This window comes from Phlebotomus papatasi, chromosome 2, assembly GCF_024763615.1.
Source record: "Phlebotomus papatasi isolate M1 chromosome 2, Ppap_2.1, whole genome shotgun sequence".
Taxonomy (NCBI): domain Eukaryota; kingdom Metazoa; phylum Arthropoda; class Insecta; order Diptera; family Psychodidae; genus Phlebotomus; species Phlebotomus papatasi.
The window spans coordinates 44,195,772-44,223,497 of NC_077223.1; the positions used below are offsets into that span (position 1 = coordinate 44,195,772).

General features: G+C 33.6%; 1 protein-coding gene across 1 annotated transcript in view; it reads left to right on the forward strand.

Moving 5' to 3' along the window:
- The window catches only part of LOC129801223 (BTB/POZ domain-containing protein Tiwaz), a 63,179-nt gene extending 40,700 nt beyond the window's left edge, over positions 1-22,479 (forward strand). Inside the window, exons 2-4 of the mRNA XM_055846057.1 lie at positions 17,598-17,945; positions 21,193-21,398; positions 21,464-22,479. Coding sequence (XP_055702032.1) covers positions 17,598-17,945; positions 21,193-21,398; positions 21,464-21,906 — 997 coding nt within the window. The 3' untranslated portion in view covers positions 21,907-22,479. The remainder of the gene's footprint in view (positions 1-17,597; positions 17,946-21,192; positions 21,399-21,463) is intronic.
- Positions 22,480-27,726: the final 5,247 nt, after the last annotated feature.

Genomic DNA, 27,726 nt, shown 5'->3' on the forward strand with positions numbered 1-27,726 from the left:
GTATTGTATAAATTATCTGGTTTGGCTATTAATGCCTTATTAATATGATTCTTCCATGCTACACTTATTAAATTTTGGTATGCTCAGTGAAGGCAAAATAGCGTCCTTTTCATGTGGTAAGAAGTACTTTAACAGATGATCGCTTTGGACGTATCCCGAAAGTAAATTTCAGAAAACTGAACTCATTCATGATGAAGTAATACTTTCATAGTGAGGAAAGAAAAAAAAACTCTATTTACTATATTTAAGATTTCGAAATTATTATTATGACACGAGCGAAATTCAAAAATTGACCGACCTATATCTCATCTTCTAATTTTTTGACCTAGACTGTTTTATCATACGTCTCGATGGATATTTCAGATGGCAAAAAAACAAATACATTTTTTCTCAAGAATTCTACTTTAAAAGTTTATCAAATTTTGCAGTGTTTTATTTTGATGAGAAGTTACCAAATAATGGCGTAGGTTCTCTATGATTTCAATCGAATCGTAGACTGAGAAGTCATTTTTAAGGAAATTCAAAATGCTATAACTTTGCTTCTATGTCACCGAATTTAATAACTTAAGGAATCCAGGGAACTAATGGAAATTCTCGCCGGATAACTTTGTAGAATATTCAAACTAGGGTTAGGGCGCTTCGGTTGCAAAAACCAAATTTGATAGCACATAACTTCACTTACAACGATTTCTTCTCTAAACTATTTTAGTGATTACTTTAGCACAACAATGGTTAGACAATAATACCTAATTTTTTTTCATCTGAATCTAAATTTGTTTTTTAAATTAGATTTCGTACAAACAAGCCAATAATATTAAGCGTTAAAAGGGTGGTAAAACGCGTCCCATGCTTTGCGAAATACTCGAACTCGTGATTTGAATGCTATGCCTTAAAAGTAATTTTTCGCATAATTTACTATTTACTGGTTAATAACTATTCTGAACCCGTTTTTAATCTCTCAGTTAAGCAAAAATAGTTTAGAAGTAATACAATTTAGTTTCCGACAATAACTGCTTATCCATAACCGGTTCATTACCGGTTTATAACCGATTTGAACATATTCAGAATTGTGAAAATTTCTAAAACCTTTCCAACGAGTCCAAACATGAGACCATCCGATTGTGAATTATTCTCTCAAGAACCTTTTTAACCCTTGACTTTGAAAAACTATGATTAGGAATGATTCAACCGATTCAACGGTCTTTTAGTATACGTACGAAATGAAATTTTAGCTTTTAGTATACGTACGTTTTAGTATACGTACGAAATTTTAGCTCTCAAATGCATCCAAAAAAAAAAAAAGAAAAATCGTACGACGCGTTTTTGATCAATCGGAAAACACATAAGTTTAGTTGAAACGGGAGTGCGGAGAGAAAATAAATGGAATGATAATGGTCCCAGGATACACTTATGAGAAGGGCTCTTCGGAAGGTTTCAAGTCGCTATATTTAACAGAATGGCCGCTATACAGCAGAATGGCTGGACGGACAGAAAAACAACGGACGCCATTATTCAGAAATCGTCTGAAACGCGAAGATTTGCTGAGAAAAGTGGTTCCCGGAGGGTGAAATTTTTGTGAGTTCTGAAAATCGAAGGATTTTGTATATTTATGTACTGCTTAGTGCTCTCTATAATATAGAGTTCGAGCAGTGAAATGTATTATCTGAAAGTTCGACAGTTGTCAGGTCTAAAAAGCTTATTTTATTGGTTTGATATTTTCAATATCAGTGATGCTCAAAATTTTGTCAGTTGGATCAGAAACTGTCCTAACTGTATTTGGTTTGTGTCTGCTTTCGATGTAAAAGACGCATCGCTGCGTGGAATTTTTAGTGAACCTTCAAACAATGTGAATTTTCTCTTTGTTTGCAAAGAGCTGACTTACTATTTCTCAACTTATCTCATGAGCTTAATAATTATCTATTTTATGGCTAAAGGCCTCTACACACTAGGAGAAATTTCTTTAAAAAATGGGTTTTTTTAAAAAAAATTCCCCTATCCTTGTATGCAGAAACGTCAGAATTTTTTAAAAAGTCAATTTTTGACGAAAATTGCTTCTAGTGTGTACACTGAGAAGAAAACGGGGGTGCGACTAACTTTTTTTCCTCATAAATTTAACACTTTTTAGGTGTAAAAATATATCAACATTTTTTAATGTCAAATTTTAGACCTTTTTAAGGGTAAAATTACGATGGAAAAGGGTAACTTTAACCTCTAATACACCTAAAAAGCATAATATTTACACCGATTTCGGATCAATGCTGCAGGATAAAATAAACATTTCCGGAATGTTATTTTAACTTTTTCGGATTTCTCTCAGTGTAGACACCATAAGAAATGTCGAACTAGCTCTTTGTAAACAAAAAGAAAATTTGCGTTATTTGAAGGTTTACTCTGTGCGAACCATGTCAACATTCCCCTAACGAATGTAGACAAAAAGCAAATGCAGTTAGCATACTTGCTGATTCAACCAACGATACGTACCCCGAGACCATAGACCCAAACGAAGATGATTGACTAATTCTAAGAAACCTATTGGTAGATTATGAAAGGGACATTTAAAAATTGCTTTAAAAGAATAATTTAATAACAATGTATATTCATTTTATACAAATTCTTTAATCCTTTGGTCATTGAGAAATTCTTCTTTTGTGTGTCTATGATCTTGTGGCATTATAAGAGCGATACAAAAAATATGGTGTGAAATAGCACGTCGTCATTCAGTGGATGATTCATATGACCATTCCTGGATAACGACTAAGGTGCTCCAGAGACGCCTCAGAAATTGAAAATCCTCCCACGTGCCCCATAAATTTTCCCAGTGGTAATCTTACCAGCTGAAGAAAGTGCAGTAGCTCAGCAAGAATATCAAATGACCGCGATAATACTCTGGTCAAATTTCTATTTGCACTAAATTTACCTGATGATATAGCGGAAGGTTGGTGTTGTGGTAAATGAGTTAGATGAGGTTTAGTATAGAGGGTTATTGGTAATATGGTGTGCCATATTGTGTTCATATCTCTTTGGTGGGTAAATGTTTAGTGCTGGTCGATAAATATGATCGCAAGTTCTGGCATTCTACTCGCATTTCGTTATTATTTGAAGCCGGGCGCGCAAAATTTTCGATCATAATTCACGTCCACTTTGTAGCCGTGGGTGTTAAATTTTGATTAATAATCTATCGCTATATAAATCTCCCGGTATAAATATGCCACAAACTGAAGTTATTTTATTATTTATATGCATTTCCAATGGATTTGTAATGTATTTATGAATTGTGCCCTCCACAGCGACCGGCACACTGGTAAATTGTTGTGGTCATGGTGTTAGTTGCAAATTCGATTAAAATAAAATGCATAAATGCATCCAATGCGAATCTCAATATATCACCAACTTCAGTTCATAACACCCCCACACTCCCCCAACCCATTTGGCGGGAAAAAGAGAAGCATAAAAAATTCCTAACCACAAGCTGCACCACAATTTGCTCTTTTTTTACCACGTGCGGTAGAAAAAAAATTTCGCGGATGGAAGGAAAATGCAGAAGAGGAAGTGGTTTTCGTGAGGGGTGGAAAAAAAGAGCATTTGTGGTAACATTAGTGAAAATATATACCATCGAGGTCTCTCTCACTATGGCAGATTATTATGCATTAAAATGTAAATTTAATAAATGGTGAAAAGACTTTATCAAGTTTCAACTAAAATTCCAGGCATCACAAGAGAAATGTGAAGTGGTTTGGGGAGAGTTGAATTTGATATTAAGGTGCATTACCGGTGCTTTTTAGACGCCGCGTCCCATTTGAGAGCTTTTCAGACATTGAAAAGCTTATAAGTGATGCGAGACGCTTATCTTTGATGGGATTTAATTTAGCCATCCAGCGCCTCAGCACTTGAGACTATATCTTCAAGAAAACATCCCTCTTGTATCGTCTCCACCAAGTTCTCTTCTTGCATATTATTATCCATAGTTTATTCGCTATATAAATTGCTCATTATGGACGGAAAAAAACAAATTGTATGCATTTTAATATTATTCCGAATATAATGAACGTAATTTTGGACAAATGGAACCAAAAAGCTATGATAAGGTCAGGTAATCTTATTGCAGCTGAGATTATGTTTACATGATACATCGATTGCAACTCGGAATGGGCGGAAATTTAATTCTGAGCTGAATTTTGTGGTAAAAAATCGAGTTAAATTGAATGATCTCAAGTTCAGCATTATCTTAAGCTTATCTGACCTTATCACGGGTCTTTTTGGGTCTTTTATTCATAACACTTACGATCCTTACGATAAATGTTTATTTAATTATGCTTAATAAAATGGGTAATTGATTTTACTCTGAAAATTTTTTGTTTTCTTGTTTTACTTTCCATTATCCATGAAATTATTTTTGAATTTCTCTTAAATTAATTTTAGGATGATAAAATATGATAAGAACTATTTTTAACAGTGTTCTTATGGCAAAACTTTTCTACAAAATATTTAGACATCTTTAACTCATCTAATTAATTTTATAAAATTTTACCTAGTATATAATGAAATTTATACTATACTTATTGAAGGGATGGCAAAGCTACCTAAGCTCTGCAGAAGCTCGAACTCATGACTTATATGCTACATCTCGAAGGTAGCTTCGGAACATACCAATATTCATAAAATTCTTTACAGATCACATTCATGAGGAAAAGCATTATATTTATGAATTTGAACAGTTCATAAAGCTTTTTTTCCATAGCTCAAATTGTTTTTAAATTTCAACAGTCTATAATCGTTTTATAAATCATCAAAACATTCCCCAAAATTGTTTCAATAAAAATTAAATATTGCTCCATAACCAGTTTATTATCGATTCATAAACGATTAGAACTGGTACGTACTTTACCCTAGATGCTAAAACCTTTCCAATGAACTCAAAAGTTACCCCTTTCGGTTGAGAAAAGCAATTTCAAAGGTTTCGGGTCGCTATCTCTAACCGTTTAGTCTTTAGTTCTGGTAACGGATTGCTTAAAGGGTTAAGCAATTAAAAAAATCTAAATAGTATTAAAATTAAGCAGGCTCAGACTCAGGCCCTTGTCTCGGCTTACTACTTAATTCGAGAGACGGCTTAGTGGAAAACGATAGAAATGTGGTTTAACCATTATTTCGAATATAATTACACTAAGCCGTCTCTCGGCTAATCCTCAGATCTGCCAAGCCCCAAAGAAGTTAAATTATGGTCTCAATGTATTATATTGTGATATTTAAGTAGTCGTATAATTAGAAAGAATTGATCTAGAAATTCTGACATAAATGTCTATATGAACAAAGTTTGAGAGTGATGTGTACTTTGTAAATTCATATAAGAAGTTACGATGCGTGTACTAATGACAAGATCTATAGTATAAAAGACAAGTCTATGATATTAAATTTTGCATGAAACTTACACAATATGAGAGTCGTGGTGTAACTAAATTACATGAAAAGAGGAATGACAAAATACCTTTGGACAAATTAAAACTGAATTCCCTTAGACGCGCCTCTTGCTGCTGGGCTTTTTGCGCTGCGAAATGTAATGGCATCTCCCAGCACCAAGGTCCGGGGAAATAAATGAAAATTGCCGTGGGCCAGTGGGATTTTTCGTTCCTCCTCAACATAAAATGCGAAACACGAATGCGGATGGAGGGGCCCTTCAATAGCCCAGGGCGCCGTCAGTTTCTACCGCCTCTGGGCGATCTTGTTTCTCTGGGACCGAGATATATAGAGCTCAAACTGCGGCTACACGGCAAAAACGCAGACACAGAGAGGAAGGAGCTCTTCAGGGTATTTCTGTGCCCATGTACAAAAACGCGAGTTTCCGATGAATTTTTTTCCTCTCTGGCCATCCATCTTTCTATCTCTTTCACTTGTTTGAGCTCACATTTCAACGTTACCAAAACTACACGAACAGTCCTTTGTCAGGAAATTACTACACATCCTGTTATGGGCCAAAAAAATTGAGACTTTCAGCAATTTATACATCTATTTAGGAAGTATAAAATTTTACTAAAAATGTTAAAATTAATAAGACGGATATATTCAGATATTATGAAGTTGGGATTATTAATATTGTAACAAAACTTCATTCATGTACTCTGATCCGACTCAAACTTTGGCAAAATGTTTCTTGTAATTCCCTGATCACGAGTAGAGTGTTGATTAAAAACATTATTGGTTATTCGTCCGATCAAACGCTTAACTTTTAGGTTTATAATTCAAAAGGACAGATAATCCTAACCGGCTTATGTAGGTGAGATTCTTAACGTGAGCTAACTCGGAGTGCATGCAAATTCGATTTGGAGCTGAAGTTGGGAGATGCCATTCAGTTATCTTGAATCAAATTCGTGAAATTATACAAATTTTGTATTTAAACCAAAATATCAAGGATTTGGATGAACTGACAGAAAAGTGTTATATGGGTCAAATGTAGACCAGAATGTTCTCTATAATTTTGCCGTAGAACTTGATCTAATCGATTACTCAGAAGCCAAGATAAGCGAGGTTTTTTGTTTCTTAACTCGTTTTTTTATCCAGAGTTCCCCAAGTAGTCATTTGTTGAACTTCAACTATTTCAAAGAATTGTTGTATTTTGCGGGACTTTCCATTTAAACCCCTATTTTAAGTGTCTTGGTGGAGTAGAGGCAGTCAAATTGGCATCTGAGTGATTTCAAAGCGTTATTATTGGAAAAATCAATTTTTTCACACTTAAACGGCAAAATCGGAGTGATAGCGTAGTCTGAGTGGAAAATGATGTATGGACGAAATGTAGAGACAAATGTGCTCTACAATTATGTTGAAGTAATCATCAAAATCGGTTTAGCGACAGTCGAGATAATTGAGGTTATGTGATATTGAAATTGGTTTTTCGACTGTGGCGCCCCTGGTGTTGGTCCCACGAAGTTCAAATATTCTAGAAAGTTGTAGCATTTGGTGAGATCTTTCGTTTAAGCCCTCACCCATCAAAATCGGTCACATAGAACCGGAGATATGATTTTTTGAATTTCGTGAACTTTGACCCCTCATATCTCCGGTTCTATTGAAACCACAGTGCACTTACGCACCATTTTGGAAACGTCCTAGACTGGACTACAACATACTAAAATTTCATTAACTTGCACAATGCCGTTTTTGAGAAAAGTGACTTTGAATTTCGATGAATTTTGACGCTATCACAGCGCCACCTATGGTGACTTTTTGAACTTCCATCTGAAAGTGCTCATCGAGACGAAACCAAAAAGGCAAAATTTAGGTCGCTATGTTAATTAGAACCGGAGATAGAGGCCGGTCAATGTTCGAAATTTGACCCCTTATAGCTCAGGTCAGGGGTTATGGATCGACTTAAGGTTTTTTTTGTTTGATAGGTATAATCAACGGCTACAACATACTAAATTTTCAGCCCGATGCACAATGGAATTTTTGAGTTATTTAACTTTTAAGATTTAAAAATTTTCTTTTTAAAAAAAGCGCCCCTAGCGGTGGTTTTATGAACTTTCGATGTTAGAAGGGGAAGTGGCATTTCACGAGAGCTTTCCAAAAAGCCCTCACTTTTTAAATTCTGACAATTAGAACCGGAGTTATGGCCATTTTAAGAAATTTTTTTTTGACCCTTATAGCTCGGGTCAGGGGGGTCGGGGGACCTTAAGTTTGGTATTGATGGAAAGCTCTAAGGCCCAGCTATAACATACTAAAATTTGAGTCCGCTGAATACCATAGGGGCGGAGCTATTGAGAAAACAAAAAAAGGGGGGTCTTCAAAATGGCGGAAGGAGGGGTGGGGGGTGGGTGGTCTATGCACCAAGTTGCAATTTTCACCCGATATATAACCTTTGCCGAAAACCGCAAGTCGATATCTTTTTTAGTTTAGGAGCTATTAAGCTCCAAAGAGCGGCCGGCCGGCCGGCCGCTCTTTGGAGCTTAATAGCTCCTAAACTAATCGGACGACATGAAATTTTGTTAGGATTATAGTAGGTGAGATTGTTAAGAATCTCACCTAATAGGTGTGATTATGAAGGAATCACACCTAAAAGGATGCCAAAGCATCCCAGGGTCTGCGTAAACTCGTGACTTTCGATGTTAGACTTTTTCGCATGATTTACTTGTTCATAACTTCATCGATTTGAATCGACTCGTAAATTACCCAAAATAACTTAGGAATAATAAAATTGATTTTTAAATAAAAAATAGTTATCGATTCATGACCGCGATTGGAACCGATTTATTCCTGTCAGAAATTCCAATACCTTTCCAATGAGCCCAAACATTATCTCATTTAGTTGAGAAATATAATTTCAACAGCATTTTTAAATTTTTACCTTAAAAAGCCGTTATTAAGCATATACAGATATATTTAAAAATGAAAAACATCGATCAAAGCTTTTTTCAGCCATCCCAAATAAAGTGTTTTTTTTTAGTCAAATTTGATACAAAACATATATGATTGGCCCCAAACTTGGCCAAAATGTGTTTCGCCACTTCCTGATCACGAATATATATGTGGCTATTTTACGTTCCCGGCCGGCCGGCCGGCCGGCCGCTCTTTGGAGCTTAATAGCTCCTAAACTAAAAAAGATATCGACTTGCGGTTTTCGGCAAAGGTTATATATCGTATGAAAATTGTAACTTGGTGCATTGACCCCCCACACCCCACCCCTCCTTCCGCCATTTTGAATACCCCCATTTTTTTGTTTTCTTAATGGTTTCGCCCCTATGGCATCGATTGGGCTCAAATTTTAGTATGTTATAGCTGGGCCTTAGAGCTTTCGATCAATACTAAACTTAAGGTCCCCCGACCCCCCTGACCCGAGCTATAAGGGTCCAAAAAACAAATCTTAAAATGGCCATAACTCCGGTTCTAATTATCAGAATTTAAAAAGTGAGGGCTTCTTGGAAAGCTCTCGTGAAATGCCACTTCCCCTTCTAACATCACAAGTTTATAAAACCACCGCTAGGGGCGCTACTTTTACAAAGAAGATTTTTCAATTTTATAAGTTAAATAACTCAAAAATTCCTTTATACATCGGGCTGAAATTTTAGTATGTTGTAGCCCTTGATTATACCTACCAAACAAAAAAATACTTAAGTCGATCCATAACCCTTGACCCGAGCTATAAGGGGTCAAATTTCGAATATTGACCGGCCTCTATCTCCGGTTTTAATTAACACATCGACTTAAATTTTGACTTTTTGGTTTCGTCTCAATGAGCACTTTCAGATGGAAGTTCAAAAAGTCACCACAGGTGGCGCTGTGATAGCGTCAAAATTCATCGAAATTCAAAGTCACTTTTCTCAAAAACGGCATTGTGCAAGTTAATGAAATTAGTATGTTATAGTCCAATTAAATTAGTATGTTGTAGTCCAGTCTAGGACGTTTCCAAAATGGTGCGTAAGTGCACTGTGGTTTCAATAGAACCGGAGATATGAGGGGTCAAAGTCCACGAAATTCAAAAAATCATATCTCCGGTTCTATGTGACCGATTTTGATGGGTGAGGGCTTAAACGAAAGATCTCACCAAATGCTACAACTATCTGGAACATTTGAACTTTGTGGGACCAACACCAGGGGCGTTACAGTCAAAAAACCAATTTCAATATCACATAACCTCAATTTTATCGACTGTCGCTTAACTGATTTTGATGATTACTTCGACATAATTGTAGAGGACATTTGTCTCTATATTTCGTCCATACATCATTTTTCGATCAGATAATGCAATCTGTCCGATTTTGTCGTTTAAGTGTGAAAAAATTGATTTTTCCCATAATAACGCTTTGAAATCACTCAGATGCCAATTTGACTGCCTCTACTCCACCAAGACACTTAAAATAGGGTTTTAAATGGAAAGTCCCACAAAATACAACAATTCTTTGATATAGTTGAAGTTCAACAAATGACTACTTGGGGCACTCTGGATGAAAAAACGAGTTAAGAAACAAAAAACCTCGCTTATCTTGACTTCTGAGTAATCGATGAGTTCAAGTTCTACGGCAAAATTATAGAGAACATTCTGGTCTACATTTCACCCATATAACACTTTTCTGTCACTCCATCCAAATCCTTGATATTTTGGTTTAAATACAAAATTTGTATAATTTCACGAATTTGATTCAAGATAACTGAATGGCGTCTCCCAACTTCAGCTCTAAATAGAATTTGCATGCACTCCGAGTTAGCTCACGTTAAGAATCTCACCTACAATAAGCCGGTTAGGATTATCTGCCCCTTTTGGCGTATTTTACACCATGTTTCATCTTGTGCACTAGGTTGTTAATGAAGAAAAATAATTTTTGTAAAAATTCTCCCTATAGAAGAAATGCACAAAATTTAAATAAAGTCGATTTTTCGAGAAATCAAAACCACAGGTTTCAGGAATTAAGGTTTGAGGAAAAATCGATGAAAGTTTAGGATAAGTGTGCCAAATTTCGGCATAGTTGCATGCAAGCGTCAAGTCTCAAGTTTGAAATGTAATATTTTTAATATTGTATTGTATTTTTGTAATACAATTTCGGCATAGTTGCATGCAAGCGTCAAGTCTCAAGTTTGAAACGTAATATTTTTAATATAAATTGATTTTTTTATTCTTCCTTCTGAAAGAGTGTTGCTTGGAACCTTGTAAAGAGTTTACCGTCTTTATTTACTCTAAAATCATTCTTAATACATTTTAAAATGAATTACAATATAGACATAGCTTTGGTGCCCTATATCGGCCACATTCATTCTCATAGTTCCTTGCCCTTTGGGAATTCTTCCAATTTCCTTTTCACGTCATCTCGTTTGTAGAAGCTACATTTTTTGCTATTCCTTTGCATTGTATAATCTCGAAAATACGTAAAATCTAAAAGTTCATGGAAATTTGAGGAACTAAAAAGGTGGCCGGAATTGCAAGCTGGCCGGAATTTGGCATACTTATCCTAAGATTTCTATTTTTAATCCTAATCTCACGTTTCCTATTTGTCCAAGCATATAGACAGGATTTTCTAAAGTTTCTGTAGAGTTTTATTTCGAATGACTTGAAACTTTGAGAAAATATTCATGTTAAACTATTTGAAAAAATAAATAATATTTTTTTTGCGTAATTGTAAGACCAACGTAAATCAAGTTCTTTGGAAAAAATGCTAGAGATACTTAGCCAGTTACATAACCCACTTACAATAACTTATTTAGGTTTCTAGTTGTTTTTTTTTGACATTAGTTCCAAAAATATGATTAAGGAAGGTTATGTTATGGCCTCTATAAACTAAGATAAATTTATGCCTATATTCAAGCAAATAATCTGCGCACAGGTAGAGAAAGCTGGCGAATATGAACATAAATTTCTTTAGTGTCTAGGAAGCCATTAGTGATAAGATTGGCGAACATGAGCTTAATTGGAAGATCCCAATCCGCTATCTCCGATCGTTTTATGTTTATACATTACACAATATAGAATATTGGTCTTTAAGTACATCTTCAAACAGGGTTTTCAACATCAGAGGCTAAATAGTTCTAGAAAAGCGTACTCATCAACCAATTCAAAAAAATTGCTTCGTTGTTAAGATCTTTAGAATCCATGTCCAAATTGAGCCCTCTCTAACCGGTTACAGATTGATAATAAACTGTGTTGTCCGCAATTCCAGATTGTACCTTAAATCGATAGTTCATTTTGACAGAAATTTACTTCTTTTAAGACGGTCTACAAATTGTTACAAATTGTTTGTGAACCGAGTGTAAATGGCATTGTTTGAATGAACAGTAAAATGTTAAAATTGAGCAGTAACAAAAAAAAATAAACAGTGATAGTATCGTCCACAAATTTTGGCAAGGAAAAGAAAGGACTTTTTATTCTATCTGCAATTTCAAATGTTAAATATATAAATTAGACCCATTTTTGTAAAGATTTAAGTTTTTTACTGACCATAATTAGATATTTTACTGCTCATTTTTTTATTTTTCACTGCCCATTTTGAATTTATACTGCTCGTTTGTTTTTTTTGCCAGTATAAATTAGCCTTTTTAAAACGCTCAAACTCTAAGACTAAAACGTTTTCTTAAAAATTTCATTACTAAGTTATTTTATTATTGTTGTATTGTTAAAGAATAAATCTGTTTTTTTTTTTTTTAAATTATTTGAATCTAAAATTCTATTCGCATTTTTTTTCTTACATCTTTGAAGTTAGTGTAAGTCCAATTATGCCTACGAAATGCCATTTAAATTAAGCAAGGAAGTAAATCGTTATATAAAGCCTAACAGAGTTAATTTATTTTCGGATTGGTAACAATAAAATAAGTTATTTTGTTAAATCAAAGTTTCTCAAATTTATTGCTATATGGGGAACCACTGAAGACCATCTATCCCTACTCAATGTTTTCCCAGTCAAATCAACCCTCTGGTTAGTTTATTTTATTGGTAGAATATAACAGAGTTGGATGTTTCGAGGGCTCTCAATCCAGTCTCAGAAAGACGAAGACATCTGGAGCCTTGGGCCATTTTGCATTTCTCCCCCTTCTACACTCCACAGAAGTCGATTTATCGACATTTTTTCAGCAAATTATGAGCTACAAAGTGGGATGTAAATCTTTTTTTTTTCTTTCAATCCTGAAACATTGAGTGTCGCCCTTAATGTCTATTGTGCCTTCTTGGGTTGGTGGTTCTCACGCCAAGACGCGCCTCACAGAGATTTTCCCATCATTCAAAAAAGCCCTCTGCTACTGGTCTTCCTGAGCACTCGAGTCCACTTTATCGCTTTATTTACGACTCACGCTCAGGAGAATAGTCTTATCAGGCGTACTCATAAATCCTAACAAAACTCCCACTCGGCACAGGCCAAGTGCTTCAACGGCGCGCTCCCACATTCAATTTCGCGCCACAACTGCAATGGCAAAAACGAAGAAATGTGTGAAGTCTAGGAGAATGACTTAAATGACCGAACAGGGGTGGACTTTCAGCATCCTCTCGGTGATGACAACATGTTCAATTTAAAATTAGAAAAAAAGAGAACATGCCCAAAATTAGTATTAACACAAAAACTAATAATGAAAGATAGAGAAGAGAGAGAATGTATAATTACCATTTTGGCAACTGAATCAATTTTAACGAAATCCAAAATAAACCTTCCCAAAGGCATCAGGAAAATTGGTATTTTAAGAGTCGATCCAAACAATGCTCGACACAATAATTTGCTCCAAAAAATTATTCCGATGCATATCTACAAATTGCTAGAGGGTGTTGAGAGGATAACTCTGCGAGAGACACTAAATGACACGCTGTCGAAATAAAATAAATAATTTATCCGCATGTACCAAATACGAGATGGCACACCTGGGGGATGGAGAGAAATTTTTGGGGCTCCGTATCACCTTTCAGCCTCTTCCAGAGAGTCTGTAATTAAATTCCATGGGGATATAATGGTGGTGAGATGTTAGTTCCAGAAGATGTGAAAGCACAACAAAGATTTAAATTGTAAATAAAGTATACGAAGTCAATTAAATATTGCAAAAGAATATGTTCTCGAAGCGATGTGCCTCTCTATTTACATAAACTGATGAGTTTTTGTGTCCTCCAGAGACATCAAATAGAGTTAAATTAAATTTATACCCCCATACAATAAATAGCACTTTATCACATTTTGCGGGTGAGCCTGTGAATGATTTTGTCGTGGATGGCGAGAATTTCTTAATATCATGGCGATTTAGTTTCAAGATTGAGGAACCCTTATAACCCTTAGAACATATTTAAACATAGTTTGATTTCGAGTAGAATCTAGTTAAGTACCGAAAACAGCTACTTAAAGGATTGCAGGTAAATAAATGAATTTAAAAAAACTGGTTTTTGACTATTTAAAGAAAAACATAACTTTAGAAATAGTCGGCGAAAAAAATTTATTTGGTCATGGTGACTTACTCGTTCTCAAAAGGTAAAAGTTGATTAAGAAAACAATTGTAGTCAAAAGTTTGCACATAATCTTAATTTTCTTCACCCACCATGCCTTTTAATTTTAATGTTCACCAGTTTAAAATCGTTTTTTTACTGATATGGATCACTTAATAGATTGTCCAGAATAGTGTAAAGGTAGTCCAATTGAATTGAGGATATAAATTACTTACAGATACACTTAACCGGTTCATAAACTGTCTGGCGCCAAGACTTACTTTATTCAATTTATTAAAAAAAAGCTTGTGATAAGCCTAGATCAACTTGGTGCAGGTAAGATTTTTAACAGGGTCATTATGGAAATAATCAATCTTTTTAAACTAAGACGATAATGGGCTGATGTCGAAATCCCTAAAAACATGCTTCCCCTAAAAACATGTTTTTCGGTTTTTTTTTCAAAATTGGCCCAAGCTTTTTCAATGATTTTTGGATATGTTTTAGAGCTAGTCAAGGCCAACATTTCGCACAAACATAATCTGAGCAAAAAAAGTCATTAATTCATTCATTAGTCCGCGACCACTATAGGGATAAGCGGTTGAAAATTATGATGATGATGGTGATCATTCATTTTCAATCGCTCATTCTTGTAGAGATCGCAAGCTTAAGACACCTAGGTTAGGCAGTTCACACCTGTCAATACTACCACACTTTAGGAAGAGTGTTCGAAATCCCTAAAAACATGTTTTTTCGGTTTTTCTCAAAATTGGCTCAAGCTTTTTCAATGATTTTTGGATATTTTTTAGAGCTAGTCAAGGCGAACATATCGCCCAAACATACCTATGACCATTGAAGGTCAAAATCAAGCACTTAGGAAGGCTCATTTTTCAACCGATTTGGTTACATTTGGATTTTTAGGAAAGGTATTGAAATTTCGAACACGGCTGTATGGGTCTTCATCGGCAATGAACCGGTTAAGTACCGATTTTTGAATAATTTTACATCCCCAATAAGTTAAATTACCTAAAAACATGTTTTTTAAGGTTTTTCTCAAAATTGGCCCAAGGCTTTTCAATGATTTTAGATATGTTTTAGAGCTAGTCCAGACGAACATTTCGCCCAAACGTACCTATGACCGGAAAATTCGCCATTTTGAATTATTGAAGGTCAAAGGTCAACCACTTTGGAAGGCTCATTTTTCAGCCAATTTGGTTAAATTAGGATTTTTCGGACAGGTATTGAAATTTCGAACACGGCTGCACCGGTCTTGATCGGCAATGAACCGGTTAAGTACCAATTTTTGAATAATTTTATATCCCCAATAAGTTAAATTCTAAACACATGTTTTTTCGGTTTTTCTCAAAATTGGCCCAAGCCTTTTCAATGATTTTAGATATGTTTTAGAGCTAGTGCAGGCGACCATTTCGCCCAATCATACCTATGACCGGAAAATTCGCCATTTTGAATTATTGAAGGTCAAAAGTCAACCACTTTGGAAGGCTCATTTTTCAACCGATTTGGTTAAATTTGGATTTTTTGGAAAGGTATTGAAATTTCGAACCCGGCTGCATCGGTCTTGATCGGTAATGAATCAGTTAAGTACCGATTTTTTGATTTTCAAATGCTTTTGTGATTTATGAATCAATTTGATCTCTAGTAGATCAGTGATTCCAAAAGATCGTGCAAAAAACTAATTCACGGTGAGCTCTATCTTGTGAGTTCGAGCATTCCGCAAAACTGGGACCATGGGACGCTTTGCCATCTCTTTTGCAAGCAGATTACTGCGAAACAGGATGCAAGCCTGAAGCCACAGACTTCCATACCCAGGAGACAGGGGTTTTGGGATGATCTGCGGCTTGGTATTAACTAAGGACTACTCGTAGACACAAAAATGCCGAGATGTGTTTGTTGCTATTTCTAAACAAACTGTAACCGGTTCTAGGACTAATTAGAATCCTTCCGTATCCACTGCTAGGGACGTGCCCAATGAGTACCCTAACCTTGACCCTAACCGGATGGGAAAAAATCCGCTGACGAAATCTACATGTAGATATTTGAGCTTATACGAGTTAGGGTATGAGGTCACTTGGAATCATGTTTAATGTACAATTTTGAAATTTCGTCAGTTGGATCAACAATTATCGTAATTTTCTCATCACCTCATCAGCATTACTTCTAATCCTTCTAATAATATGGAAATACACACATACTACACAAGAATTGCTGATGAGGTGATGAGGAAGTTACGACAATTGCTGATCCAACTGACGATTTCCTAACCGTTTTAGATAAAAAAAAGGAAAGAAAAACAACGAAGAAGTACTTTCGAATGTAAATTCTTGTACATATTTCTTCATGGTTTTCTTTATTTCTGTGACCATGTGAAATAATAAGAAAATCTCAATATTCCAAATTAGACATAATTCCAAATTACCTCATCTTACCCTAATTGTTGGTTTGTCGACCAATCGGTTCAGTTGATTAGATAATTAGTTGATAAATATGATTTTTGTCATGTTACTCCTGAGGGGTTACTGGCTATTACAGGAATATTGGGTTGATGAACATTGAAACTTCATAAAAGAGGCGTTGCCTGAACTTATTTATGGGAGGGGCTTATACTGGAAAATTAGTAAAGAGGAATTAACAATGGGAATTAAGATAAATTTATCGTCCTATTAATTTTGTAATTCAAGAATAAAAGTATAACAAAACGTAACCACATTGTAGCACGTGTAGCCAGTCTAGTAAATTTGCTTAATCAGGGAAGTAACTTTTCGACATAGCATATTTACTGTTAAAAAAAAAGAATGAAGGTGAAATTGACGCCTGAAAGGGATGCTTTGAGTATTGAAATACTAACAAGGAGTTTCACAATCAAGTTTCGTGGCAAAAAAAATTGGTGGTGAGGGACGCGAAGAAGGCAAGAAAGAGTGAGAGAGAGTGCGGCAGTACACAACACACCATAAAGCAACCATCTCATTAAAAATTGCCTACGGCCTGTATGAATTATCTGTAGAACTGTGTAATTGAGTAATATCTTATCACGTTGTACGGCTACAGAGAGCTCGTCAATGTTGTGTGAGATGTTTCTTCAAAAGTGGGTGATTGGGAGAGCTTTTCCCCTTCAAGCTTTTCCTCCCACTCACTTCTTAATGAATGTTTTGTCACTTCTAAGTTGATTTAGCCAGATGTGAGAGAAAAATCTATTTTATCCACTTTCATTCATAAATTTCCCCCTTCTTCCTATACCACGAAAAAAAAGATAGGAATATATAACACATTTAGACAGTTTCGTATAGACAAGGATATGTATAATAAAAGCTCTCCGGGAAGAGCTTTCAAACATACATTTGCCTCTTTAAATATTTGCCAACTTCCACACATTTTCCTCTGATTTTCTCTCTATTACACATGGAATTTTCATCTGAATCTTTTCATTTTATCAACATCACTTGGCTAAATATTCGCATGTTTTGGAAAATTTTCTACTATGTACATTTAAATTAATAAAACACTCGAGGGATGTGATTTAAATTTTTCATTCTGAGTAACTTTTACTGAAATTCTTTTTCAGGAATACATACCAATTCTTTTCCTCCTGTGCTGTTTTCATTAAAATAATTGGGAAAAACTTGTGGTTCAATGTTCTCACGGTTCTCCACAAAATTCTCGAAACATATTTTTTTAGTGTACTACGATACGACTAATATTGTATTATTCTTTGGTATTGCAGACGAAAGTGCGATATGGATCGTGGAAGTGATCGAGAGCGTGACTTGAAGCCACTAGAACCAAGGGATTTATCCGCCGCAGCAGGACGTCTCTTCCCTAATGCTCAAATTAAGATTAGCACATCACCTACAACATCTCCCACCATGTCAAACTCTTCATCCCCAACCCCACCTTCAGGTCAAGGCCCTATCTCACCGGCTGTGAGTTCAGGAGGCGGTAGCTACCTTCATGCCAATCACAAGCCCATCACTGGTATTCCTTGTGTTGCAGCAGCTTCAAGATACACAGCACCAGTTCACATCGACGTCGGAGGAACTATTTATACAAGTTCCCTTGAGACACTCACCAAGTAAGCATAAGCAGTATTTTCCTTGTCTTATTATTGTTGCTAATCTAATCTATACTATAAATTAATGGGGTTGTTTACTTTTTTTAAGAGTTCTAAGCTTGAAGTTCACAAAAACTCGAACTAATCCAAAGAATCAATTCGCATTATTTTGTCATTCATTTACTCAATGTAAACTAATTGATCCTAAATATTCCATTTTGTGTTTTTATTGTGAAGGGTTAATTTTTTTAAATGTTTAATTTACCGAACTACTTGAAATTTCTTTACAAATTGAAAGGCTGAAATAGGCTCAAGGTTATCCTCGAGACAGTAAAATTTGGGAATAAAAAAATATCCCATACTGTCATACATTGAAGGCTCATGATCATCGATTAAAGATCATTTGCATTAACTTCCTCAACCCTTTAAGGACGAATGGAATACCGGAGGAATCTTCGGAAGACCGGAATGGCCCTTTTTTAGGTTAATTTTTGAATTATTAATTCCCCATCTCTCTTAGAATTGCTTAAAAAAGCGTGATCCGATTTTGTTCGCTTTTGGATACATTTCAAGCCTTTCTTCTGCGAATATTTCTCCCGTATACAAGTCTATATACGAAATTTACTGTAAAATTATTTCTAATAAGGGATTTTTAAGATCAAAGGGAAATAAGCTGTAGGGAATATATTTCTCAATCGATACTCTATTCTATAGAGAAGTCTTGGAAATCATGATAAACATGAATAATTCTATCAATTATAAACCTGTTATGTATCGATTGTAAGCCGATAATTAATTTTGTTATTCGAACTACAGAGCATTTGCATAAATACTAAATTCTGAGTTAGTATAAATGTCGACTCTTTACCTTCTTATCTCGTTAAGGACGAAAATAGAGAACATAATTTTTCCTAACATTATAAAGTTATATTTTCTAGTATTTGTAAGTATTGATTTTGTTTATTAGTTTCATTTTTATTGTTGATTTTCGGACAGTGAAAAGCGTCTCGTCTTTAAAGAGTTAAGAGTTTATATTTTGATAGAATTTTGAAAATCTGAAGCTTTGGGTTTTTTAAGTCACGTTGTTTATCAGTCTGTCCGTTCGACTCTTACCAAACCTAAAGATCAAAAGGTTAGAGATATTGACTTGGGACCTTCAAGACATCCCTTTCCTTTAAGTCGATCCACTATTAATTTCTTTATAAATAGAACCACTAAGCTTGAATTGTACCACTACAGTTTGCCTTGTCTGCAAAATTTTTGAGAAATATCTTGAAAAGCTCTTTAAAAGAATTGAAAATAAAAAAAGTGATCTTTATATCATGAAAATAAGATAAATAGTTTGCGACAAAATTTTAAAAAGAACTTCTATAAAAGATTTCTTAATAAAAATTAACTTATACTAATGCAACATGTTAATTGAATGGTTTTTCATGTGCAAAAGCTCGTAATGAAAGGCAAAATCTTTTTGGCCAGTAAGAAATTTAAATTGGTCAGTAAAAAATGGTCAGTAAAAATCAAATTCGGTCAGTGAAAAACTAAAATATGGTCACTAAAAAATTAAATATGATCAGTAAAAAAGTTTAAAAAAATCAATAAAAAATTCAATTTGGTCGGTGAAAAGTCAAATTTGGTCAGTAAAAAATCAAATTCGATCACTAAAAAATAAATATGGTTAGTAAAACCTTTTTAAAAAATCGGAAAAAATTAAATTTGGTCAGTAAAAAATAAAATTTGGTCGGTGAAAAGTCAAATTTGATTAATAAAAAATAAAATTTGGTCAGTAAAAAATAAAATTTGGTCAGTAAAAAATAAAATTTGGTCAGTAATAAATAAAATTTGATCAGTAATAAATAAAATTTGGTTAGTAAAAAATCAAATTCGGTCGGAGAAAAGTCAAATTTGGTCGGTAAAAAGTCAAATTTGGTCAGACATTTTTTTAAATCAGTAAAATGTTAAATTTAATCAGTGGAAAATTAAATATGATCAGTGAATAATAATTTAGTCAATAAAAACTAAAAGAAAATCAATAAAAGTTAAAACTTTGCATATCCGGATAAAAAGTATTGCACATTTCGTATTGCGGAAACTTCGTATTTTAGTACATTTCGTATTTCATATTTCGTCTTTCCTAAATTTTGTACAAAAATTAAACAGGTGCTACTGATAACTTTCCAAAGCACAAAAAATTTCCCTTTGCCTCAATAGACGCTACCGATATCTTTCCAAAACACAGGAAATTTCCCTTTGCGTCAATAGGCGATACAAATAACTTTTCAAAGTACAGAAAATTTCCCTTTGCCTCAGCAATCGGTACAAATTACTTCCCAAAGCACGGAAAATTTCCTTTTGCCTCAACAGGCGATACAGATAACTTCCCGAAGCACAGAAAGTCTGATTTTTTACTGACCAGGTTCCATATTTTTTACTGACCATTTTTTTATATTTTACCGATCAAATTTCATTTTTTACTGATCAGTTTTTATTTTTCACTGACCAAATTTGATTTTTTACTGACCAAATTTAACTTTTTACCGACCAAGTTTGACTTTTCTCCGACCGAATTTGATTTTTTATTTACTGACCAAATTTTATTTTATACTGACCAAATTTTATTTTTTTACTGGCCAAATTTGATTTTTTGCTGACCAAAATACACATACGCTGATAAAATTTGAATTTTTACTAACCATATTTATTTTTACTGACCATATTTTATTTTTTACTGGCCGTATTTTATTTTTTACAGACCGTATTTGATTTTTTACTGACCAAATTTGACTTTTTACTGACCAAATTTAATTATTTTTTTACATTTTTTAAAAGTTTTTTACTGACCATATTTAATATTTTACTGACCATGTTTTATTTTTAACTGACCTCATTTGATTTTGTACTGACCAAATTTTATTTTTTATTGACCAAAAAGTCGCACCCGTAATAAGACGAATCAAAATGTTACAAATTATCCCAAGCTTGGTAATATTTGTCGCAGAGTTTTTGAGATGTTACAAATTTTGGAATAAATCATCTTCTATAAACTTGAAAAGGGTTTAATTTCCAAAGCGTATACTTATGAAAAAGCTCTGAGGATTTCTAAGAATTTCTCTCTTTTCGTGAAAAGAGTTATACATTTGTCCCATTTCAGCTTTACGTGTCTGACCAAAATTCCCTTACCACTTTTATTTTAGTGATATTTCAATGCTACCGTATACTCTTTCTAAAATATGTTTTTTTTAATTGTACATCAATGCTTTTCCATCTTTAGATACCCTGACTCAAGATTGGCTAAGTTGTTCAATGGAAGCATCCCGATTGTTCTGGATTCCTTGAAGCAGCATTATTTCATCGACCGTGATGGTATGATGTTCCGACACATCCTCAACTTTATGAGAAACTCGAAACTCCTGATAGCTGAGGATTTTTCTGATCTCGATTTGCTTCTCGAGGAGGCAAGGTTCTTCGATATTGGCCGTAAGTGTTGTTTTTTTAATTTTTTTTTCATAAAAATTCTATTGATATTTATTTTATTATTCTAGCTATGGTCCGACAATTGGAACAGATGAAGAAAGAACGTCTGCGCAATGGGACCACCAGTACTTCCTCACCACCTCCTCCAGCTGGCAGTCGGCTCAAGAATCCAGCACGTTCTGGCCTGGCTGATGTGTTTGAGATTGTAGCTCTGCACATCTCACCGGATCTTGGAGAGAGGATCATGCTGTCGGCGGAACGAGCTCTACTGGATGAGATCTTCCCGGAAGCACAGCAAGCTGTTCTCGATGCAAGAAGTGGAGTGTCATGGAATCAATTGGATGGACGTCAAGTTATCCGTTTTCCCCTCAATGGATATTGCAAACTGAACTCTGTCCAGGTGCTCACACGTCTCCTCAATGCTGGATTCACAGTTGAAGCCAGCACAGGAGGTGGTGTTGAAGGCCAACAGTTCTCTGAGTATCTCCTCGTTCGCAAGACATCCATGTGATAGTGATGATCCCGTGAATCTCAAGAAACACTCCACTCATTCTCATTCTCAGTGACAGCCTAGATTTATTGTCTCACGATTCACAATGTTGGTTACAAGAAAGTCAACATGGCACTTGATACTAGAGACTTTTGTGCGAGAGTGTTTAAACGATGATCAATGTTTCCTAATTAGAAATATTATTAAAGAAAAACCGGAGAATGGTGTGAGTGAGTGGGCAAAACACGAACATTTCTCTCAAATTAAGAGTCCTAAAAGTATTTAGGCAAAAAATATTCATAATTAAAAAAAATTAGTCAACATTTGCGATAGATTTCTTCACCAGTGACTTAGAATAAGTTACTCATATTAGATTTTAGATTTATTTAAATTAACTATCCAAAAATTCCAAGAAGAGGAATCGCTTTAGACAAATTCGCATTAAGATTAAATGATGTCTCTGCACATGAGATCACGAATCACTTAATTTTAAGAGTTGGAAACCCGAAAATTTATTATAGGTTTCAGTATGTCTTGTTTGTGTAACTTATCTAAGGAAATTCTTTATTAAATAAAGACGTTATTCCTCTAAAACCAATTTTGTTTTCTCAATCGTTGCTTACATTATTCTATGTTGCATTCGATGTATATTTCTAATTTTTGTATTTTAAGAATCATTGTCATTTTGTCTAGTTAATAATTATTTAAAAAAAAATAATGGAGAATAAATACGACATTTTAATATAAATCAAGGAAATGGTATGTAGTATGGGAAAGTACTCTCCCTTCGAACGTTCACGCCTTTGAATAAAATAATGCGAATTTTCTTTTAGTTTTCCTAAGAGACTTACACATTTCTCTCAAATATTAGTTTGCCTATCATCAATTGTTGATAATTCCGTGATAATTCAGTGTAAATCACTTACGAAAAACAAAATAAATTCACATTATTCGAAGGCATGAACGTTCAAAGGGAGAGCACTTTCCCCTACTGGCTAATTAAAATGGAAATCATTAATTCTTAATTCAATTGTAAAATATTCTTGGCAAAGGGATAACGAAGGGCTTCAGATCATTTTTGAAAATTAATATTTATTTGAATCACAAAAATAGCGTCATAACAATATAGTTAAAGAATATATATCGCTCCTTGGAAATTACAAAGAGCCAACTCACTATTTTGCGATTTTGATATTTTAATGCAAATAGAAAAAGAATTTAATAAATTTTCAAATGATATAAGTCATTAAATTTCGTTATTGGAAAAGGCTTTCAAAATTTTACTCTTCTGATTGCTTACTCAATTTTGTTTCAAGACAAGGGGTAAAAAAAATTTATTGTTCAAATTTTTCAAATTTTGATAATAAAATTTCCATAAGCTGAAAAATATATCTCGTAAATATAAATGTTACCTGGATATGGCAACTTTATAATGTGCATAGCCTGACAAAATTCGGAATATTTGACTTTCAAAATCACATATCTATGTTGTTCTTTCCAGATTTTCCTTATTTTCAATTAGAATATTCAGTGTTCTGTTAATGTTCTAAAAAATCTTTTAACCTTGAAGTCCTTAAAAAATTGTTATACTACACTGATGATGGAAGTAATACCACATTTAAATTGTTTTGATATATCTAACATTAACATTATAATTACATTTACATCAGTCACCTCGACAATTTAAAGAAAATGAAAGATATGATAAGTCAACTAAATTAACATACATTATAAAATTAAAATAATCAATTAAATAGTTACATGAGTCACGAAGAATAAAAACAGCGTATTTTTTTATTTTCCATATAATAAAAATTTTACTTTAAGCTAAATTCATCTGCTGAAACAAATTTTGTTTTGACTTAAAATGAATATAACTTTAATTTTACCATAGTGACTACCGCAAAGTAATATTTAAATTTAAATAAAAAATTTAAAAAATCTTTAAATGAAAATGTCAGAAAATATAGTTATAGTTTATATGCGTTCAAGAACTTAAATTAAATAATTTTTTAGTATATATTGAAAACAAAAATTTGTAGAAAATGCTGGTTTTTAGTATTCGTGATACTCGTAACTCCTTCAAAATACAAAACCAAGAGCCTCAAAACCCTTCTCTTTATATTTGCTTTAAAAAATTTAGTTTTATAACTCTTCTATGCAAGAATAACGGTTATGTGAAGCACTAAATTTAGAAAAAAATAATTTGGAATGAACTATGTTAAAAGCCCATTTGAAAAAACCCAAATATAACCAATTTAAATAAAGAGGAGGAAGAGAGGATACTTTAAGTGGTTGGGCTCCCTTGATATATAATTTTCTAAGGGAGATGGATCTTGCATAATGTAATTTAAATTGACAAAATAATTATGAATCTTATTTAAACTATGGAAAGGCCCAACTGCCATTAGAAATATACGAAAACATAGTAGGGGAAAGCTCGCTACTTTCGGACGATTTATGCTTCGCTCAAATCATTTTTTTCAATGTATTATAAATGAATTTGGCCCATTATAATATTATATTTTATAGCTAGTCCAATGATTCAAATTTTCAGAAAAGAGCTATGGGTGATATCCATAAGGAACATAGAGCAAAAATTGAATTGTGCGAAGCTTGAGTCGTCCGAAGGTAGCGCGCTTTCCCCTATATCAATGTGGCCTTACAGTTCAAGGTAGCCAGACCTCTCTCTGTAAATCGTTTCAAAATCAAAACTATTTGTAGCAAACATTATCTCTAAATGATTATTTTTTTAAGTTGAATAGTTTTGGGAAGTAGTTTCATTTTATCGAAATAAATTAAGTTAATGAAGATTAATTTTGGTACGTGCATAATTAAAACGAAAGCGATTATACTAAAGCAAACATTTAAAATTACGGTTCTTTATTTGATTTTTGCCTTGTTGAAATATTAAAAAAAATAAACAATTTTAGATAAGTGATTTCACATTTCGTTTCAGTCAAATAATATCGAAGTACGTGTGACCGTAAAGCTCAATATTACGAATTTGTCTAAGAATTACAATAGAAATAAAAATGAATAATTTTTATAGCAGAGATGAGCATTTAAGTTTTTACTTTCACATAATTTACCGTTTACCGGTTCTCAACCGATTTGAACCGACTCATAAATCACTCCCAAGATCCCACAAAATAGTTTTAAAAGTAGAAAAATGATTTCTTTTTAGAATTGGTTCAGGTTTGTCAGGAATTTAAAATTTGTTTGTCTAAAGCCTTTCTAACCTTTCACCTTGAAAAACCGTTATTAGGAATGTTTTAACGGTCCGCTTGGAAACATATCCCAAAATGAAAAAATCGCACGACGCGTCTTCGAGTAATCTAAAAAAAAAACATGATTTTGGTGTTGAAGAGGATGGGTGGGGGAACTTTGGATCATGCTACTGGTCCCAGGGTCGACTTATGGAGGGTCCCCCGAAGGTCTCAAGTCTCTATCTCTAACCGTTTGGACTCTAGGCCTGGTAATAGCCGGACAGACGGCCTATTGTTTTTTTGGTCTTCATGAGCTAAGTAACTCCTTTGTTCACAGTAACACGGGTTACTTACTGGAGACTTATCCTGGGTTTGCGAAGATCTCGAAACCGTAATTAACAAGCAATTTAAGTGGATTTTCAAAATCTAGTGGATCAATTGCCTTTAATATGCAATTCTAAAATTATAGTACAAGCTAAGTTATTTAGCTAAACCTTAGGTCTGAAGCCCACTTACTAATTTGACTTTGAGTGATATTCTTATGGTCACATTCTCCTGAATTTCAGCTGGAAAATTTCCATTTTAACTAATAAAATGTGGCTAAAATTTAAAATAAGTGAAAAATTTGTAATTGTTCAAAAATATTTCATTTTAATCAGTCAGTAACGCAAAGCTGCTTAAAGGTAATAGTAACTACTCCATCGGACACTACTTATTTATGAGAGATATCACTTTTTTAATCTTTCCCCGGGTGATAGACTCTCTTTTGATGCTTTAAGTCGAGATTTTTTCCTGGCTGCTCTTCATAACTTCTAAAAATTACCTATTAATTCTTACTTTTTTTCTAAGTGCACTAAAATCTCAAAATTGCGAAAAAGTGAGTTGGCTCCTTGTAATTTCCAAAGAGCGATATATATTCTTTATAACTATATTGTTATGACGCTTTTTTGTGATTCAAATAAATATAAATTTTCAAAAATGAGCTGAAGCCCTTCGTTATCCCTTTTCCAAGAATATTTTACAATCGAATTAAGAATTAATGATTTCCATTTTAATTAGTCAGTAGGGGAAAGTGCTCTCCCTTCGAACGTTCATGCCTTCGAATAATGTGAATTTCTTTTGTTTTTCGTAAGTGATTTACACTAAATTATCACGGAATTATTAACAATTCATGATAAGCTAACTAATATTTAATGAAAATGTGTAAGTCTCTTAGGAAAACTAAAAGAAAATTCACATTATTCGAAGGCATGAACGTTCGAAGGGAGAGTACTTTCCCTTACATCAATTTTAAAATATTTTTCTGTTTAAATTCCCATGGTACTCTATTCATGTGGTATAGGGGAGACCGGAGTAGAATTAGCCATTCATAGTATTAGATAATGCGATGTTGAAAAAATCACTATTTATTCTAAGTAAACGCCTCTCTTCCCATTCATTAAAATATTTATCAGCCTTATAAAAGCAATTTGTCTACAAGTGATACTCAATGAAAAATATCATTTATTGGCTAATTTCCCCTGTTTCCTCTATTGCTCAGTCTCCCGGTGCCACCGGTAGACTGGACAGTATGTTAGTAAAAATTGTCAGTATAGATTAAATCATAAATTATAAATGCTCAAAAACATTGAAATACTTTAAGCACATAGGGAGAAAAATGAAAAAAATTATGAACTTTGCTAGAAAATTTACTTATTTATAACCTTTATGACTGTCCATTTTCAAATATATTTCAAATTATTTTCAAGTCCGTAATGTGGCCAAGATAATTTTTGAGTTTCTTCACTGAGAGAAAAACGGGGGTGCGATTAACTTTTTTCCTTATAACTTTAACACATTTTATGTGTAAAAATATATCAACATTTTTTAATGTTAATTTTACATCTTTTTAAGGGTAAAATTAATGCAAAAAAGGCTAACTTTAACCCCTAATACACCTAAAAAGCATAATATTTGCACCGATTTCGGATCAATACTGCAGGGTAAAATTAACATTTCCGGAATGTTATTTTAACTTTTTCGGATTTTTCTCAGTGTTGGTATTTAGATTACCACATTGAGAGAAATCCGAAAAAGTTAAAATATTCGGGAAATGTTTATTTTACCCTGCGTTATTGATCCGAAATCAGTGTAAATATTACCCTTTTTAGGTGTATTAGGGGTTAAAGTTACCCTTTTTCATGTCATTTTTAACCTTAACAAGGTGTAAAATTAGCATTAAAAAATGTTGATATGCTTTTACACCTAAAAAGTGTTAAAGTTATGAGGAAAAAAAGTTAATCGTACCCCCGTTTCACCAATACCACTGAACACATTTAATTTTTCATTTGGAGAAAATTGAAAATAAAACGCCGACAAATTCATAGAACTAGTAAAATTCGTAAAATCGACACCAGAGGCTCTGTGGCCTCAAATTTGTGAAAAACATTGGAAATTGCATATTGTTAAGCAAATTCAACAAACACGAGATTTGAAATTTAGTTTTTCATTAAATATTTTGTAGCATTTGATACAGATTTTTTTCACGTCAGTTACGTTTAAGGCGCCAGCGTTTGAAATCAAGGAAAGATTGAGTACTAAAAAAATTTTTCGTTTTCTCTTCTATATTTCTATTATCTAGTATATATTCCAT